At 36.4% G+C, this 20,732-nt stretch overlaps 1 protein-coding gene across 3 annotated transcripts in view; it reads right to left on the reverse strand.

The window, feature by feature from the left end:
- Positions 1 to 1,067: 1,067 nt before the first annotated feature.
- The window catches only part of NKAIN3 (sodium/potassium transporting ATPase interacting 3), a 360,493-nt gene continuing 340,828 nt past the window's right edge, over positions 1,068 to 20,732 (reverse strand). For 2 of the 3 annotated variants that reach the window (XM_071553096.1, XM_071553097.1), the window contains exons 6-7: positions 5,678 to 5,761; positions 1,068 to 2,173 (exon numbers count right to left, since the gene is read on the reverse strand). In XM_071553096.1, coding sequence (XP_071409197.1) covers positions 2,160 to 2,173; positions 5,678 to 5,761 — 98 coding nt within the window. In that variant the 3' untranslated portion in view covers positions 1,068 to 2,159. The remainder of the gene's footprint in view (positions 2,174 to 5,677; positions 5,762 to 20,732) is intronic. The other variant, XM_071553098.1, reaches the window with a different exon arrangement.

A 20,732-nucleotide genomic window follows, 5' to 3' on the forward strand; every position in this document is an offset into this window, starting at 1 on the left:
AAACTGTCAGACACTGAAAGGTGCTCGGATATTCCCATCTCCAAAGTTCTGGAGCCATCACAAACACAAGACTGAATGCACTGGCTAGGTAGGCATTATCACTTTTTAAGGCATCATGTAAAAAAGTAAAATAATCTGTTGGGCTAAAGAGAAGTAAAATTTTATAGAAAAGATAAAAATGTGTCCACCTAGTTAAAATATTACATCTATAAAGCAATCCACACTATCTTTTTCATTATGCATCAAAAAATTACATTATTCCTATTAATTTTGTGACAAAGTACTTGGGTTTGAGTACGAAGATGAAGTTTCCAAGATGGGACAAAACTGATACTTTGCAACATTCTAGAATATAGGTGAATAGAGCATAGGAGGGAACAGAAAAATACATGAGAGCAGAAGGCATCTTCATACAAAGTATCCCTATTTCTGGCCCAGTCTGACTTCACATACAAACCATACCATTTTAGGTATATCCAGTCCCAGAAATACTAAGAAAGGGTTTTTTTTACCATTGCTGTTCCCTGTTTCTTCACACTTATTTCACACTTGGTTTTAAGGAAGGTTAACCTCAGTTCAGCTTGTGTTTTCTCCAATGCTGGTGAGATTTTTGAGCTAACTAGCTGGAAAGCAGGTGGATGCACCACAAGACTCTAGTCACCTGAAAATGATAGACTCTACTTCCATTGTATTTATTAGCATCTCCAATAGGTTCATATCAGTAAATAACACTGATTTCAGGAGGGAAAGAATCAAGACAAGCTTTCTTCTAGCTCTCACTTGCCCAGACTTAAAAATAGAAAATATAAGAGAAGACAGCAAATTTAGGATCTAAATGTTTAGATCAGCTGAAGATTGCTTAGGGTATTTATGAAGCAACTTAGTGGTCTTCTGTTCAGCTGTTGGTGGAAAAGAAGGGACACACATACCAGAAGGAGCATCCTTCCTGACAGTACCACCAAAGAAATCATAAAGTGAAAAAAGTGCAAAACCACAAGCCGTCCTGAAACTCCAATGAAGTTTCTGCTCAATGCTGAGGCGCAGAGGCTCTGTAGACAGATGTGACTCTCTGGGGCATACAAATCTACACAGAACTTTATATTGTAATTAAGAAGAAAGAAATAAAGTGTTCTGTTAAAAAGACTGCCAGTTCTCCACAGAAAATAGCTTTGTGTATCACTTTATGCTAGTGGTGACACAATAGAAAACAAAATACCACAGGTGCATACATGTTTTTTGTCTAGAAGTATTTACAAATAACTTTACAAATTTTTACACACATTTTCAGTTTTGCTTGTTTACTTTTAAATTAAGAGAAAAATTAGTCCCCAGAGGCTTCTAAGGCTTCAGTTGGTGCCTTGTACTGTACATTCATGCTTGACTTCTTCCTGGGAGAAGGGAGGAAAGGAGTTTAAAAATGTGCAAATCACAGACATCTAAACAGCCCTGGATGGAAGGGTTTCTAGAGACTGACATCCACAGAGCAGTCGTCCTACTTCTCTTCCAATCAGAGACAGCTACTGGAGGTGGAGTCAGGGCAAAAGGGATTGGAAAAGGAGAAGAAGTCATATCTGAATTGCTATAATTATGCAAGTAAGTTAGTGCTTGAACATCTGGTTAAGAAGAGTCATAGATCCATTCCTACTGCATTCAGCAGTTCAAACAATGCAAGGAGTGAATTCTAAACATAGCATAGAAATGATCTCTTGTACACTGTTAGGGTTTGACTCTTGCTGCATATTTTGTAGTCAAAATTACTGTTTACTGACACGATCTTGACTAGGCACAGTATGACCCTATCAGTCAAAAAATACTGACTTTTTTTTTTTTAGAAAGATGCACCCTTCTCCTAGTTTTCACAGGTTTCTTTGTTTTTATGACTCAACACTAAACATTGTAAAAATATTGAAATTAAAAAAGAAAAAAATTTACAATATACAAGTGTCCATATAAGTAAATTATTCAGAAAGTCAAGACCATCTACAAGGTTCTACGAAATAACAACGCTGATAATGACACTGAGCCTGTGGGAAGAACAATCCACATGCCGTGAGGAACGGATGGTGGGTTTCTTCCAGAACAATGAGTCACAATGTTGGTCTTTTCTTGTAAAATCTGTTTCTTCAGCAACAGCAGTGGAAGTCTTGAGTCCACGTTCATTACTTACTTCGACCTAAAAAGCAGGATACATGAATTACTTACAAGTGAAAACCTATTCTGTTTATCTTCTAATTTGTGAAATGAAAATTCACACTAGCAGACAGGTTATCAACTAACAAACAAGTGGATAAATCTCCTCTGGTCAGTAATTTCCTCAGCTGTACGGCTCACATATAAATCAAGAATGAATGAGTGGGTACAAAGCAGTAGCTTTGTATTACGCATACCACAAAAGCAAAATCCCACACCTGGTGAAACATGTTTGAAGCTCACACAAGAACAGATTCATTTTAGCAGAATACATTTTAGCAGTGTAAGACATATTTTCACCCAGTTGTAGAATTCTAACCTGCTTATAAACTTGTGCAATTGAGCTGGACTCACACTATTTATAGTCCTCACTGCAACATACATGCTGAATCCATGTATTCTCACGTGACTCCCTGTAAACCATGTTTAGTTGTGTAATCTTGGAAAGTCTATGATGGTCATTCAGAGGAATTTTGAGATGGGTAAAGTCTTAGGAGATAAAAACAGGACAGGATCACACAGATCCATCACAAGGTAGTGACCTCTCCACTGGTACAGTTTCTCCTACACTGAATCAGTTCCATGAGCAGAAGTTAAGAATGTTCTTAGAAATGCTAGGGACAACCCTAACTGGAATTAGGGATTCATTGTCTGTCTAGTTAGGGTTGTCCAAAGCTTTAGTAGTTTTATTATAATTATTGTTACTATCATAACTATTATATTAAAATATCATTGTGATATATTATTACTATATAATATAATTCTTCTTATTATTAATAATATTAATCTCTAATGCAAACCAAAATGCAACTTCTTATTCTTTTCTTCTAGTTGCCATGCTCCTCTCTTTTCCACATGGTAGTACATGAAGCCATTCTAAATACTACTGAGTGACCTGGCTGTTGATACAGACAGACACAAGAGTCTTCTTTATAGTCATTGTGCTTTACTCCCAAATAAAACATGACAATTTTTTTCTACTCCACCTGTTGTCTCCTGCCCTATACATATCTGAATTGAAACTGCATGGTTCAGGGAAAAGATCCTGTGGCTTGTTCCATAGCCTGATGGAGTTACAGATAGAAGAAAGAGCAAAGAGAAAAACTATGATAATTCATATTTGGATTAAAATTTGTTCCCCATGGGAACAAGTTCAAATTTATCCTCCCTGAGGGATGAAAAGGAAAACTAATCTTATTCCTGTTAATCATTAATAATTATGGTAGCACTAAGTAGAAGTTATAATGAATATGAGTACTTGATAAAAACAGATTGTCCTCTACATGGTTTGGATGAGCATGGAGTCTTCTATTTTCAATGAGTGATGTTTAGTTAATTTATGAATGGAACAAGGGAAATAAAAGGGATGAGAAAAAGGGAAATATAGGCAAGCTTTCATCTATAAAATAACATTTATTAATGCTTTTAATGCGTTTTTACAAGCATTATTCATGTTCAATTCTGAGAGATCAGAAATGGAGTTTTTCACAGTCTGAACAGAATTCACATTTCTTAGGGATACTATAGATTCTCAGACTATATATAACTGATACAGATAGTAATTAACTTATCAAAAGAAGTCCAGAAGGCTAGTGCACTGCAGAGACAAGCATCTTCAAATATTTCGCATAATCCACTGACTTCGTTATTTTCAGCAAAGTGGCTTTTAATTCAGACTTTGATCACTGATAGTAATTTTCCTCCCAGCTTGCATAAAGATCCTCTCAATATCTTTCAGTACATAAAACCAAACATCATTAAAGAAAACAACACAATATAATATCTCTCCCAGTTTTATACTTCTTGCAGCCATAAAGAAGCCAGAGAGGATCCTCCGAGGTGTACAAGAATACCCACACATGGGAAATGAAATGTCATTTATGGTCCAGTATTGCAAGTTCACCAAAAAGCCTCAAAATTTTGAGCTACTTATGGAAAATTGGCTATCAAAGAACAAATTATCAGATGCTGGGACTTTTCTACTGCAAAACAAAAGGACATATTTTGCAGGAATGTATTTGTACATCTCTTGTGAATGTCTTTTATCCTCTTCTTTAATGATAATAAGTTTGTTATGAAAGTACTAAACATTTATTCACTTAATTCTTAGAACTAATCTGAATATAGATTTAGAGATTAAAATCTGTAATGGAGAGATGTAAATGCTGTAGGTGTGGCTTTCTTGCTTCTGAATAGCAGTTTAACTTTAGCAGCTTTTTCAGAAGGGTGAAACCCTCATTTTGCAGTCATCTTTCCAACAGAAAATGTGACAAAATTGACGTTTAATGAAATATTACTGAAAACTGTGGATTTCAATGTAGAGCATGTACTTAAGCAAAAGTCAGAATGTTCATATGATAATGTGATATGTCATCCCATTCTAGCATATACCATCATTTTGGGCCTTCATAATCCTATAATATTCAAGTAAATGTTTAGTAAATTTTGTCTGTGTTTATTTCCACAAATTGAAAGCTGTGTCATGAATAAAATATATTTTCAAAACATGCAAAAATTAATAAAGTCACAAAGTTCAGGTGTCAAGTTTCAACTTAAAACATTTAGTTAGAAGTTGTCTACTTTAAATTACAACTCCAAGCACACATGCACATGCATACACCAGAAAAAACCTTCAACTCATTTTAATTCTGTTAACTGATAAGTAAAATACAGTAAGTCATTAAATCAGTTTCAGTCTACCTGTATGTGGCTTTCATGTTGCATTTAAGATGCATAAAAGGCACAAAGGTAAATTTAAAGACAGAAAGCAACAGCACAACAACTTCCAAGCATATAAGAAGAATTTCCAAATGAATGTCTTCTGGTTTACCAATAATACTTTGTAAAATCATCTATTTGAAGTTATTGAGCTTCTGCCAAAATATATGTACTAGTAATTCCTCCCCATATCTTAATTTATTCAAAATAAAAAGAATAGATATGCATCCAAACTTATTCATTAGGTAGCAGAGCAGGAAAAGTCTACGAAAACATGTAATTTTCATGGTATGAGCAAGTGATGACAAAGAGATAATGAACTTCCAGTGAAACTCTACAGATAGATATTGAGCTGACTAGTAGTTTTTCAGCAAACATTTTTTTTAGTAGCTAGGCAAATGTAAAATCTTCTGCTTTTCCGTAAATGGGTTAATCTCATTAAGGTTTCTGCAGAAGCAGCAGCCATAAACCAGCTCTTGCTAAAAGTCAGCAGGGAAGCAATTCCCCCCTTCACTGAGAGCCTCTCCTTGTGTTAAGATGAGGCCTGACACGGCAGACATGGTGATATCTACTAATCCTTGCTTTAGCGGATATGTCATCAGTGACAAAGCATCCTTACTTGAATGTTTTATGTGGATTAATTTTTAATGAAGTTCTAATTAAAATATAATTAAATTATCAGTAATCTGATGCCAAAATTATTTTAGGAAAAGGTTAGCTTTCAGTTCAGTTAGAAGGATTAATGTAGTCCACAGGACTAGAACCTTACCTACAGGCTTTACAGGCTTTAACTCAACATGTTCCTGGGGGGGCTGTCGGTAGGAGTATGTGTCAAGTCCACCTATGAAATCAACTGAAAATACAACAGTTCCAGAAATGAACAAATGGAAATGAAAATATGTCAACTGAAAAAAACCCCAAAACAATGGACAAATTATGTTTTAAAAAAAATAGTAAGTGCATGCACAAGTTTGAATATAAGAAATGAACCAAGCAGGTAAAGGTACTGTGGAAACTGCTTACAGAAGGCTCTGTGCTCTGTCTTCCTTGGGGCCTTTTTAGCCCCATGCCTGGCAAGACAGGCTATCATTGGTTTGAGAAGACATACACACTCCTGCCAGCATGAGTGCAAAAGGAGCATTCATGGATGTGCGGAGCAAGTAAACAGAAACTACTGACATGTAATGTAGCTGATTCTCTTTAGGACAATCTCAGCATATATATACATATAAAATGTATTTAATATTTAAACTCCTTTTGAAGTGTTTAGAAATTTAGGCAAAGGAAATAGTTTAGCTCATGAACCTAATTTCACCTAAACTCTTACAGGTCAGTCAGTGGACTTGCAGGACTGTTAGGCATCAACAAAAACTAAAGGTGTGAGCACTGAATAAAGAATAAACAGGTGATAACAAGATGTGAAAAAAACAGTAGCATTTCCCCTGGATGAACTTGTGGGGTCAAGAAGCCCTTTTTGAATCCTTCCATTTTCTCTAAAGATTTCTAGGTCAGAAATAATGTGGGGCTATCTTGAGAAGTTTTTAGTTCCTTCTATGGTCATAATAGTCTTAAAAAATGACATTTTATTCCAAGTCTTGTATTTTGTTATTTTAGTGAGATTTTAAGCAGCTTCAAGATGCCACAAGCCACAAGCTATCCCAGAAATCTTAAAAGCAGGTTTGTGGAAAGGCTATTCTGTTGATTCCCTAAGGACTGTTTGCAGACCTGTCCAGAGCTGATAAGATTTATAGCACATTAGGATTCTTTGGTCACATGGAAAGCAACTGCCTTCACTTGTTTATATATAGGCATATATACAAAAGTCCTAAGCAGAATTTTGATACTTGTTGTGCTAAGTGCTGTATGAGAAATACCTAATAAGAAACACTCACTTCCCAGCCAACGTGTGCAATAAGTAGGTAAAGAGTGCTCATCAAGGACAAAGGGATGACAAAATAAGGCTTAGGGATTGAAGAACTGATGCCATACCAACTGAAAACTGTGAAAATACTCCTGTTGACTGTAGTTGTCTCTCCTCCTGAGTCCCAGAATGGGGTAGCGTGTCTGCAAACTGAACTTGATGTACTTCAATCATGTAGCATCACTTTTGCCCCCTGTTTTCTTAAAACTATCTGAGCAGGACATAATATTGAAAAGCTAGCACAGCATGAGTGCCAGACCCAGCCTATCACCACCCCTTCTTTCTACTGTATTTCTTTTGTATTGCTGCTCTCCTTCAGAATTTGGTTACTAAATGAAATAATGATCAAAACTGATTTCAGCATTAATGGGACCAAACACTTACAAAGGAAATAGTTGCAGATAAATTTTTGTAAAAGTTCATTTTTAAAATCATTAAATTATAGAATGGTTTGGGTTGGAAAGGGCCTTAAAGATCACCTAGTTCCAACCCATCTGCTGTGGTCAGGGATACCTTCCACCTGACCAGGTTGCTCAAATCCTCATTCAAGCGTGGCCTAGAACATTTCCAGGGGATTCGGCATTGTGTTCCAGTGCCTCACCACATTCAGTGAAGAATTTCTCCCTAAAATCTAATCTAAACCTACTCTCTCTCAGTTTGAATCCCTTCCCCTTTGTCCTCTCACTATATGCTTTTGGAATTTTTTTTAATTTTTTTTTTAGTCTCTCTCATTTTTTCTTGTAGGCTCCCTTCATATACTGGAAGGCTGCAATTAGGTGACCGTAATGCCTTCTCTACTCCATGTTAAGCAATCCCAATTCTCTTAACCTTTCCTCAAAGGAGAGGTGCTTCATCCCTCTAACCTACTTGGTGTCCCTCCTCTGCAATTGCTTTACAGGTTGATGTCCTTCGTGTAATGGGAACCCCATAGCCAAAAGTGATATGTCTAATATATTACATAATTACTGAATAGTATTTTAGAATAAATAATGTCTATAGTGATTTTTTTGTTATGTACTTTAGTTTTCTCTGACTTCTGAAGGTTTGGGTGCTTTTTGTTTGCTTTGGTTTTGTTAGGTTTTGTTCTGTTTTTTACTAAGTGCATGTTAACTTAAGCAGTTGAAAGAAAGTTTTTGAGATAATTTGCCACTTCAGAACGACATGGTATTTTTCTCAGCAATAATAAGCATCATCTGCAACTGTAAGCAGGGACAGAGCTTAAAGTAACTAGCCCTTCTACCAACAAATCTTTTTGCAAAATGAGCAAGAAATGAAGTCAAGAGGTATTAATGACTGACAATGTAGATGTGTCTTTGTCTAAAAAATGAGAATATATTTAATAGCACCATCCAGCAAGCATTTAGATGAGCTGATGAAACCTGGTTAGCCAAGGCTTTTTCTTTTGAAATCAAAGACATTTTATATAGCATTAAAGTTGAAATTCACCTTAAAATTCATGTGAAGCTAATTCTCAAGGCATGAAGTGCTCTATCACACGAGGCAATGGAATGTGCCATTTTTCATTATGCACTCTGTTTTATGGCTGACAGGTCTTTAATATGAAGATTCATCATAAATTTGAATTATAAGTTATTTTTAGTTTAAAAAAGTCAATCTGATTTTACCTGATATTTTCACTGCTTATAATTAGTATATTTCCAGGACTAAGACCACAAATGGCCATTAAACAGAGAAAATTGAAATTTTATTTTCATTGGATAGAAAGAAATTACCATGTATGTTTCAGTGCAAATAGACATCAAATACTTTAAAACCTTACACTGACTGAACTTTTGATTGCATACATACCTCTATTTAATTGACCAAAAGTAAACAGCAGCAACATTTTTAGGGTTTTCCAAGGGTTGGTTTAAGGATGATACCAAATAGTTGGTTTGTTCACTTCTGACCCATGGTTAATAGATTTTGGATAATTTCTGCCATAGATTCATAGGACTACAATAATTAGCCCCAGAAAGTTGCATATGCCTAGACGAAAGTTCAACAAAACCCCCAATATTCTATACAGTTCTATAATACTGCGCATTAATTAAAAAAAAAACCAAACAAAAACAAACCACCACAGAACAACCAACCCAGAACAACAAAACGAAAAAAAAACAAAACTAAAAAACAAAATCAACCAACCAACCACCCGACCAACCAAAACCTAAACCAAAACCAACACCAAAACCAAAGCAAAAACAAAAACCCAAGCCAACCTCCACAACTTTTTAGCAGTAGGGATATTCAGTCACTAAACAAGGAATACCCACGTAGTCCAGCCATTATCTACAGTCATGCAGAGAGAAACTTAAAATCCTAGGGAGAGGATAATAACAGGTTACAGCAGAAGCTGGTTATTTTATCTGCAGCTGGCTGCAAAACATGATCCATATTCCCAGGGAATTGCTCTCTTCTTGTGTCACCTCAGTTTTGTGGGCATGCTGGAAGCTTAATGGCCAGTGTGAAATGTTCCTTTAGAGTTCACTACCTGCTGTGCTTGGAAGTGCAGATCTGTGCTGGCTGCCCACTGCAGGCAGTCCATTAAAGTGATGTTCATTCACGGGCCGTATCAAAGGAACAGTGGTCCTAATCTGTCTGAGTGAGAAAAATGCAATACACTGCTGGCTGAAGAAAGTGTATCCACTGTCATCAGCGATTTTGGGGGTTATTCTTTTCTAGACAGATGATATTTTGGTTTGCCTTACTACTATTTATCCAGCACATTCACCTGTATGCCAGTTAAATTTTGCTTTGTTTTGAAGATAGGGCAATAGTATCAGAGCTCTGAAAAAAGTCCTTTCTCCTTTTCCACCCTCTCATCTGGAATTCAACTTCTCTGGCAATATCCCATTCACCTACTGGCAGGCCACATGCAAACAGCTGCCAGAACTTGTCAGCTCATTGGTATATTGCTAATTTCTTTCAAATTTGGCAAATTCTAAGCATGTCTGGAGGTGCAGGGTGTGAACAGAGCAGCAATATGCCAACAGCACAATTCTCAGTAAATCCTGCAGTTTTTTGGCCCAGAATACCTTAGGTCCTATTGATACTTGCCTCTCTTTTTAGTAAATGGGGGTGAGCCAAAACTGATGGTTTCAACTGCTGACACTTCCAGCTGTCCCCTTTTCAAGAGAGGGGAAGACTAGCAGCTGCTTGAACTTGTTTTTTTTTATGTACAGAAGATTTTCTTAACCTATGGGGTCCCAAATGCTATTTTGCATTGAATTCTTTTCCTTGTACTGAGATTTTTTTAATGGCAATATATCAATTTCATTTACATTCATTAAGAAAAGGTATGTAATCTGCAGAGGGTGTAACTCACAGAAAAGGATCCAAAATCAATAAGAAAGAGGAAATAAAAAAGGAAGATTGATGGTAAGTCAGTGCTAGATGCAAAAAGTCGAAACTTTGGACTTTCAAGTGTTTTGCACCTGTAGCTTATATAAACAAGTTGACTTCAAAAGGGCATTGACACAGAAATTTTAACTATAGTCTTTGCTACTTAACTCTCTCCTTATTTGATTGGTTAAGTGACATCCAAAATATCAATACATGATATTCAAAGACCTTTTAATCTCCCAGGATACAATTACCTAGTACCTTAACCCAAACCCTGCAATCATTCAAGTATCTTTCCAAAATCTTCTTTTGCCATGCCTTTGAAAGCTATTTGCAGTCATACCATGGCATTACTGAAGTTAAATGACAAGCTGCCTGATTATGGGTATTTTCTTAAAGTAAGCATTTCCCAGTCTCTTCCAAGTCACTAGTACTCCTGGCCACTACATGGTAGAAGTCCCTAGAAGTGTACGGTCATTGCATATAAGGCCCACGGGAAAAACTGCTTATCACAAGTTTACTATTACTAAGTATCAGAAAAAACCCACAAAACAACAAACAACCAAAAAACAACTTAAAAGCCCCCAAACAACTCAAACCAAAAAAAAACCCAACAAAAATTTAGGCTTCAGATATGTAGGAATTGTTTCCTCTAGGCTTTAGCAAACATCTGTTTTTCATGATATTATGCTATCTGTTTTACTGTCTTCTCTCCTAATATTTATCAGTCTGGGCATCAAATGACCCATACATCTCAGCAGAGTTGGCGATGACTTACAATATTCTTCAGCAATGAGGTTCAAGTAAAAGATTTCTGATGATACATTTTCTTTGTATATAGGTTACTATTTTTCATTTTAATGATAATGCTAACATCTTAATGAGAATGCTAATATATGGAAGTTGTATTTAAAAGTATTTCAAACAAAGAAATCTTTTTTCTGAGGCTTGCATTTAAAGGTGCTACTGCTAGTTCTAGTATGAGATTTCAAATACAGTGAAGGTTAGGCAGTTCTCTGCATAGGGCCAAAAAATTGCAAAGAATTCTAATCAAAACGTCATATATAATTTTCTTACACAGTGAAAAAATAGAAATGTGAAAAATCTTAGCTCACTTGTTTTCACTAATTACTGATTTTCCCCTCTGTGGCACACTTTTTGATTTAAACCTTTTTGGTGCAGAATACTTTGTGATTCCCTCTTTCCCTTGCTATTAAAGTTACTATACTGCCTATGTGCAAGTTAAGCCTGTAAAGGAAAAATAAACCATGCATGAAAGATATTAAATGCCCAGAAAATACATCATTCAATTACATTCAAGCAATTGAATTGAATTGTGAATTGAGTATTCACAACACATAGCCAGTCAATCCACTAAAATGGCAGCTCAAATAGTCCCAAGTGAAGACTGTTGTGCAGAAGGCTGCTGCAGCTTCAGTCACACCTCCAGACACATGATCTTCACAATAAATGTGTCCAAGTTGGCTTCAAAAGAGACAGAACTCTGAATCTTCTTTTTGAAGTTATGCTTTGATCTTTTTTTAGTATTCTGATTCAGGAATATATGCAATGTATTAGCGTGTCTTTATATTACTGCTGAGTTTGATGTCATAAACTACAGAGTTCTTTCAAAAATGTTTAGCACAGATGCTCAGATGGATTGGAATTGATCTATTCCACTTACAGTTCATTGCTAGGTCACCAGTTAGGTGTTTTGTTCCTTCAAGTTTGTTTTTTTTTCACTATCATTTGAATCCCATGGGGCTCTATTTCTATCCTGCTGTTCTTTGGCTTCAGTTTTTTGCCAGTATGATCAAATTATTTATTTTTGAGACAATGGTTAAGAGTTTATATCTGTCTGGTTATTATATATCCAAGAATACTAACCTTAACTACCAGTCACAGATAATTTAGTATGTGAAATAATTGTTCTCTTTATATAATGTTGACCTTCTTCAATTCTAATGAATAATTAAAACTCCTAGAGAAAAGTATTTACAAGATCAAATACATGACATGAAGCTATGCCTTTTAGAACACATGTGACTTTTGAAGGAAAGGATTCTTACATATTGAAGAAAGTTCCCATCCTCCATTCACAACAGAAGATTATTTTAAAGAGTAGGTTACAGGACTGGAGGGATTCTTTTTATTCCCGAGTGATTCTGGATTTTTGTTCCTACCTTCCTAGGGATGAAAGACTGCTCCTGAAATTTGCTGCTATCATCCTCTGTGACATACTTGCTCCATCTATTTGTAGCTTTACTTGTGTTATGAAGAGAGAACAGGAGTCAGCCAAGGATGCTCAGAGGAGCTCATCTGTGTTCATGGCACAGCCCAGGACACAAGCTAAAAGAGGCAAGGAGCTGCCAAGCGGAGGCTGCAGTGGGAAGCAGCAAACAAGGCAGGCCTTAGTGAATAACTTGAGAGGCCAAGCAGAGTCCACTGCAAGTCAAGAAGCCAGAGACTTGGCTGAGACTCAAATGGAAAGCATTGTTCTCCAACTGCATAGACACAGACAATAATGGAGGAAATGCTATAAGCCTTTCATTTCTGTTTTGTATGATCCAGTAACTTTGAGTTTTCCATTTAAAATGTGCTAGTTTATAATTCAATTAAATCTGGCTTCTCTGAATTTTGTGTTGAGGTATTTTTTGGAAATTTTCTATAAAGGGGGCAGTGCTTTTCCACTTCAAAGGTCTGGCTGACCAAAGCTCTGTCACAGCCCATGTTGCAATTTTTCTTGTCTTTCCTTTATAGCCCTTTTTTATTTGCTTTAAATCTGTTTGACATCTCTTCCTGTTAATGTCTTTTGCTGTCAGTCAGGGGAGCCTTCCCTGACTCACCCTTTCTTTATTAGTAGCTGACTTTGCTGGAAAATAGTTGCAGAACTACCATCTTTACCTTGAAAAACTTGATATCTTGAACTTGATCTAAACCAAGTACTTTCAGTAGCCTAAGAGGTGAGGTATCTGCTTTTCCAAAATACTGATCTGATGGTATTTTCCAGTTTATTATATCAAACCCATTAACACTGTTTAACACTATTTTCCATTTCAGTTCAGAGAACTTCCATTTCCTCATCCTCCTTCTCATTTAGCATCCTGCCTTTGCCCCTATGACCATCAGTGATATCTTGTGTAGAAATCCTGCTTCGCCCCATGACATTTGCTCCATAGCATGGGGTATTGCATGCATTCTCTCCTCTGCAGTTACACTACACTTACATCTACATCTTTCTTAAAGGTGGTCTGCTTCAATCCTTGAGGAGGCAGACCCCTAGGTTTTCTACCACATATCCAGACTAGTTTTATTCCTTTACTAAGGAATGATTAATGGAGCCTTCCTCTCCTCATGCCAGAAAATTGCACATTCTCCCTCCCAGCACATAAGCCTGTGGTCCTACTGTGTCTTCTCTGAATCCAAGACTAGAGACAAGAAACAAGAGTGGATAAACCCCTTCTGTGATCTACAGATTCTCAACATCCTTCTTTTAATTTTTTGTCTATGTGAATGAGTACAAACCCTCAAGCTCTTCTGTTTGTTCCTGCCTTTACTTTTTCAAGATATGGAAGCCAGCAAAAGAGTTCTTCAGTTGATCAGTGTCATGCCAGACTTCTCAAGCCCCAGTAAATGCACTAAGTTCTTCTCTGCTACCCTTAGTCTGCCCCGGACTTGATGATCCTTGTGGGTCCCTTCCAACTCAGAATAGTCTGTGATTCTGTGATTCTGTGAAATATGATCATCCAGTATTTCAGAGCCATTGTGGATATATCTGCTAAGCCTACCACTTAATCACATCCAAATGCATTCATGAGAACTCGATTGTCTCTGTTTCTCTTCAAATGGAGAAATCTATCTCACTTCATATTTTATTGCTTTTTTTCCTTCTTTATCTTCACATTCAAGTCAACTGGCTAATTTCTTAGTATTGCTTTTGGCATTACCATCTCTATCACCAAATCAAGTTAGCTTCTCAAACCCCCAAAGTATCTTATAATATGACTACATTCTCAGCTTTGGAAATAGACCTAAGAATGTAGAGCATTATAAAACGGGAGCTTACAATGACCAGTGGTCTTTTCATACACGATGAAGTGAAAAAAGAAATATTGCATGTGCTAGCAAATATGATGGCCAGGAAAATGGTTTTCTCTTTGTTAGAAAGTGGTATCATTTCATATTAGGAAAAAGATGAATGTCTGAAATAGTATGTAACAGGATTAATACTCATTTTGAAGCCACCAATGAATCAATCTGCTAATGAGAAAGAAAAATAATGCAATACCGACCTCCTTCATAAAAAAACCTCTTCCTGAAGAAGGATTAAGTAAAAATATACACTTTCATGAAAATCTTGTAATTCAAATTTCAGTCCTCCAAAATAACACATTGTCATGATCAAGGAGCAAAAGAGAATGAGTAGAAATCAATGCCAAGGAAAAAGAGTCATCATATAAATAGTGAGAGTCACATTGTATTACTTAATTTTGCTGCATATAACCTGTGATTTTGAGAAAAGCACAGATGAACTGAGATAAAATTTTTGCTAACAAAGCCAACTGTGTATTTACGGATTCAAGGAAAAGAAAAGTCAAATGAAGTTTAAAGTGAGTCCAGCTATGACCCAAATCACAGAGCACTAGTAAGAGAAAGACTTGTTATGATATAGAGCTAATAAAGCACACCAGCACTACAGACTAAATGCAATAAATAAAACGCAGCCTTTTTGAAAAAAAGATTTTCTAGGAACAGCTAATATATTTTATTTGATCATCTAGCCCATCTGGAAAACAATACCATCTATATGTCTTGATTTTTTAAGACACCACCTCTTGCCATAAAACTTGCTACACGTATTTACTGAAATTATTAAGGCTATTGAAAGATTACAACTAGAAAATCTGAAAAAATGTCACATATAGACAAGGCAAAGTTTACAAACAGGAGAAATTTCTAAAAGTTACTTTTTGAAAAGCTGAAGGTGTGATAACATCAGAGACATGATCAAGAGAACTACATAAGCAAGAATTTTACAAGATAAAAAGCAGTGTTCAGCAAAAAATCACCTTAAATTAGTTTCAGTAGGTTAGTATCTTCTCCTTTCTCTTGTTCTTTCTTCTAAGAAATCCTTGTGATAGTTGTTTTGCAAGGGCCTTTCTCTTGCTTTGATCTTATCAGTAATCAATAGTCATCCCTTTTCTTTTTCCAAACAAGACTGACAACTTTTCTTGGTGGGATATGCTGGTTGTCTTCAGATTTATGAAATTCAGAACTGACATTTTCAGAGAGGGGTAAAATGATGGATAGTTAATTCTTATTTGAGTTGTTCAATTTGGCCACATTTTGAGAAAGAATCCATTAATAAATACAATAATCTTCAAAATTAACCTGACTATGACCTGAAAATATTTTTCAATAACTTGTCCTGGTTAGTCACCTCTTTTTGAATTTACAGTAGTTGCTTTGCAAAGTAGTTTGAATATCCTCTAAGGCTATGACATATGATTGCATACACCAGAACCCATTAGATGAAACGGGACCCATATTTTATGGTTTTTGTCATAGATATTCCCTTAAAATAAGAAATGAGCAGCTTTGGCTTTTTTAGTGTTGTCTTTCAAAGCTTAGTGCTATTAGAATTGTGAATAAACCTTATCGTAACGAAAATTCAGTTCCAGTGCTGCAGCTCAGCTGGTCTGAATGGATCTGTTTTGATTTTTGAAGTTATTATCTGTAAGGCAGAGGGGAGGGGACCTTTCTTTCTTCTAAGATGGAACTTCACCATCTCTCTCAAGCCAGGAGAAGGCATTGAGAACTCTGGCCACCTAAGCTGCTAATTCATCCACAAGTCCATTGAGTCTGTTCATTGAGTGAAATACATATGTGGGAATAGTTGTCTCAGTTGTAACTGTTCACTGCTCACTGAACTCCCAGATTCCCCATCGGCACATAATGAAGAGAATTTACAGCCCAGTGAAGAACCTGACTAATCCTGTGCCCTCCTTGGCTCAGCACACCCCTTCATTACAGGTGCCCACCACTCACTCCAGGCTTACACTTCCCACACGAAAGGCAGCAGTTAACACCAGACAGAGCTCTTAGGCATGATTGCTAATTGAGAAATTATCACTCAAGCAGGAGTAACAATGAAATGGATATTGCTTAAGGTGAGGCCCAGAAATGACGACAACGCATTTGCACGACAGTGAATATTTGGGAAAGATGGCATTCACATGGAAGAGTGGGAATCTGAAAAGTTTTTTTCAAGCTCAAAAACTAAAACACAAGGCTGTTGCCATTCAGAAATGAAGAAGTAAGAGGATTTCTACTGGAAGTGGAAAATGGATTTGTAAAGAGGTTTCATTTTAGCAGTGTAGCTGGATGAAAAGTAGAGACAGGAATGGGCACTACTTAGGCCTGTGTGTGATGTTGAGTAGAAAGCTCAAGAGAGCAACGCTAGATGCTGGAGCAAATTGATTTAACTATAGATGCAATTTAAGTGAAAAGGCTAAGGTGCTGGCAACTGGGGGTTGAGATAGCATCCTTTTAAAAACAGATTTAATTTAAACAGAAAGGCCAAGAAGGTGGAAGGTGGAAACTAAAACAAAATCAATATTAAATTAGGTAAGTAGAAGCTTGAATGAAATGAGTCAAGTAAATAAAAAAGGCATACTGAATATTTGAGAGTAGGGAATCAATGCATGGACCTGAGAACTATTGAGAAACTCTCATTAAATGATATACCCCTTAAAATCAGAATAATAATTCAATTTTAGTTAGACTATTATTTATTATAGTAGTAAAAAAAACAAGTTTAAAGGAAGGTATGATCCCCAGTTAAGGAAAATGGTCTGATTATAAACATATTCTTACTTGAAATTATCTTCTATCACAAAATCAGAGACTGGTTAGGGTTGGAAGGAACTTTTGGAGATCATCTAGTCCAAACCTCTGCTAAAGCAGGTTCACCTAGAGCAACCTGCTATTTCTATATACAGAGAAGGAGACACCACAGCTGCTCTGGGCAGCCTCTTCCAGTGCTGTCTACCTTAAAGACTTTTTTTCTCATACTCATGTGGAACTTCCTGTGTTTCAGTTCGTACGCCACTGCCCGTTGTCCTGTCAGTGGGCACCATGGAGAAATGTCTGGCTCCATTATCTTGACACCTGTCCTTAAATATTTGTATGCATTGATAAAATCTTCTCTCAGTCATCTCTCCTTCAGACTAAAAAAGGCTGAGCTCCCTCCGCTTTTCCTTCTGAGAGAGATGCTCCAGTTCCCTAATGATCTTTGTAAAATGTCTGCTGGACCCTTTCCAGTAGTATCTTTTCTTTCTTGTAATGAGGAGCCCAGAACTGGACACAACACTACAGATGTGGCCTCACTGGAGCTGAGTAGAGGTGCAGGATCAATGTCCTTGACAGACTAGCAGTGCTCTTTTTAATGCAGCCCAGGACACCATTGGCCTTCTCGGTCACAAGAGCACTGCTGACTCATGGATGGCTTGTTGTTGACCGCAACCTCCAAGTCCTCTGCAGAGCTGCTTTCCAGCAGGTCAGCCCCCAGCCTGTGTTCGTGCAGGACCCTGCATTTGCCTTTGTTAAACTTGTACATAGTTGTTCAAATGTATGTATGTATGTATGGGAGATCTATATTTATAAATATATATATATATATATATATATATATATATATATATATATATATATGGTATGGAATATAATATTAATAGAATCATTAAATCATAGAATAATTTCATTTGGAAGGAATGTTTAAAGGTCATCTAGCCCAACCTCCCTAAAATGGACATCTTCAACTAAATCAGGATTCTGACCTTGAATTTTGTTTCCAAGAACGGGGCACCTGACATCTCTGCACAACCTGTTCTAGTGTTTCACCACTCTTATTGTAAAAAAATTCTTCCAAACATCTAATCTGAATATGCAGAATCAAGGGTGGAAATGCTCAACATTAATTGTATTTGTAAAACAGAAATTGATCAGGTAGTAGTGAACTAGGCTTTAAAAATGTCAGTTATCTGTCTGAAAATCAAATCAAAGTGGAGTCTGTATATACCTGTTTGATCAAAAAGTATGTATATAAATGACTACATATCCATCCACATGGATATACATATCCATCTACACACACACACACACACACACACACACACGCACGCGTATATATATACATGTACATATTTATCAAAACAGGAAAAAATTTTCTAATGATGATATGATACTGTTCTGACACATTTCCTTGTTCAGAGAACTGTGTTAGTACTTTCTGTAAATAGTACATAAAATATATTGTGCGTTCCGTACAGATATTTCTAAATGCTTTACCTGTACTCCTGAAGTCTCATTTAAATTACTATATATATGTGCATATTTCTCCAGTCAGAATCCAAAACTGCGGATGGAAGCTAATGATTGTAGCTCTGTGGCTATTGGTAGCTGAAAACTCCCATTATTCATTGGTATAAAAGAGATCTTAAAAAAATATTAAATTTTACACTCCTAAAATCTCTCTCAACTTTATATGAAAAAGAACAAGTGGATATCTCCAACTTCACCAAAATTACCAAGTATCATTTTGATATATGAAGCGGAGGAGAAAATACATCACCTACTGAGCTACCTGTGGCACCAGCCAGCTGGCTCTGGGTACTTGGGTTTTTCTCATCCACGTGTGTTCACCACTACTGCTACTACCTACTAATATTCTGGGGAATATCCAATAATATTTCTTTTTTGCTAAAGTGATTGAGGTGATTCTTTCCTACTGAACTTCAGAAGAAATTTCTGCCTTGTGCTTAAGGGAGGAATTGTGGGAATGCACTAGAGGAACTCCTATAATTTGAGTGATTTATCCTTTTCCTTCATGAAAAGCAAATGAGCTGCTGACTTGCATGGAAATGGCTTCTGGACTATTATTTTCAGGCCTATTTGAGGCAACTCTACAGTAAGAAATGAATTCTTTACCAAGGACAGACTAAAATATTTTACAGAAGTGGTTTAGAAACTCAAGAGGGATTTCTTCAAGTTATTTGATTTGCACCAACGAAAAACTGAAATTAGTTTACATGTGTCATTTAGATGACTCCATTTTGTCATGTTTTGTCTGCACCCTATCTGGATAAACCTTTCATGTTGCATTCCACATGAAATGTATGGTACTTTCAAGCAGATAACTCCTGTTGCTGCTAGAAATATTCCACAGCTAAGACTTCTGTTTTCATATAGTGTACACTATTTGTTATTTAAAGGTAATCCCTTAGCTAAAACAAGATCTTCCACAACAATCCACAGAGAATACAACTGGAAATGAAGACTATTTTGTAAATTTTGCAAGCTGGATGTAAAAGCAGACAGTGGCATGGGTATTTTTTTGAGTTGTTTTTTTCCGTGACAGGTTATTCATCTATGGCTTTTAAGCAAAAAGAAAAAGAAGGTGGGATCATGCCTTTGATCCCACAAGCTTCTCTAGGATTGAGATTCTTTTCTAGTATTTAGTATTTATATTGTTTAATTTCTTTTATTATACAGTACCTCAGAGGTTTTACCCTTGGTAGTGTGCATTTTATCTCTGCACATATTTCCATAAGAATTATAACAAATGCTTGTTCAGGCAATGTGTGGTAACCAAATGTAAGAAAAAAAGAAAGAAATAAAAATTGAAAGAGTATCTAGAGGTAATTTAACTAGTGTAACATCTCTGCAGTATTTCTTCCTTCATTAAATACTTCAGAATTCATTGTGTTAGTTTAGTGTAGGAATGAGCATGCATTTCCATTTAATTCACATGTTAAGGCTAATGATAAATAGGAGGACACCAGTGGCACCATAAGACCATATAATGTTGTTAGACCATAAAATGTTGTTAAAATAACAGGTTTATTCTTTTTATTTCCAATGTGGGAGAGAATGGAGTCAAGTATAAGTAGGATAGCAAATAGGTGAGTCTGTATCTGATCAACAAACTCCTGTTGGATAGACATCTAATATCTACAGAAACTGTAACTTGACATTTGTCTCTATTCAATGTCTGGTGGGGCTGTTGATGAAGTCCCCTGGATACTTCTGGTGATATTTCTGCCTGCACTAACCACTCCTTCAGTTCATGGAAGGCATCTGCCAGCAGGGAACAAGCTGCCCTGAAATGTGGACAGCACCACACTGCAAGGAGCTACAGAAACCACCTTTCATCAGCCAGGTGTGTTCTGGCATTAGCTGGGTTACCCAGCTTTTCAGATGTCAGAATATGTTTGAGGACAGGTATGCTGGACTATTCATCTCTGCAGGAGATTAGATTTAGAAAACTGATCACTTGAATTACAGAATACATTTGGTTATGCATCTACTACAATTCTGTGCCTAGCAATACCTGTAGTCTATGCCTGGCAAAAATCACTCATTCTGTTGTTTTTCCAAAACAGATGTATCAAAATTCTGGGGTTTGGGTTTCTTGTCCAGATAAACAGAAATATGCAAACTGCTTTTCAAGCTTTCCAAAAATAGTGATAGGCACTATCATTTTACAGAAATGCCAAAG

This window comes from Pithys albifrons, chromosome 4 (genome assembly GCF_047495875.1).
Source record: "Pithys albifrons albifrons isolate INPA30051 chromosome 4, PitAlb_v1, whole genome shotgun sequence".
Classification (NCBI taxonomy): Eukaryota; Metazoa; Chordata; class Aves; order Passeriformes; family Thamnophilidae; genus Pithys; species Pithys albifrons.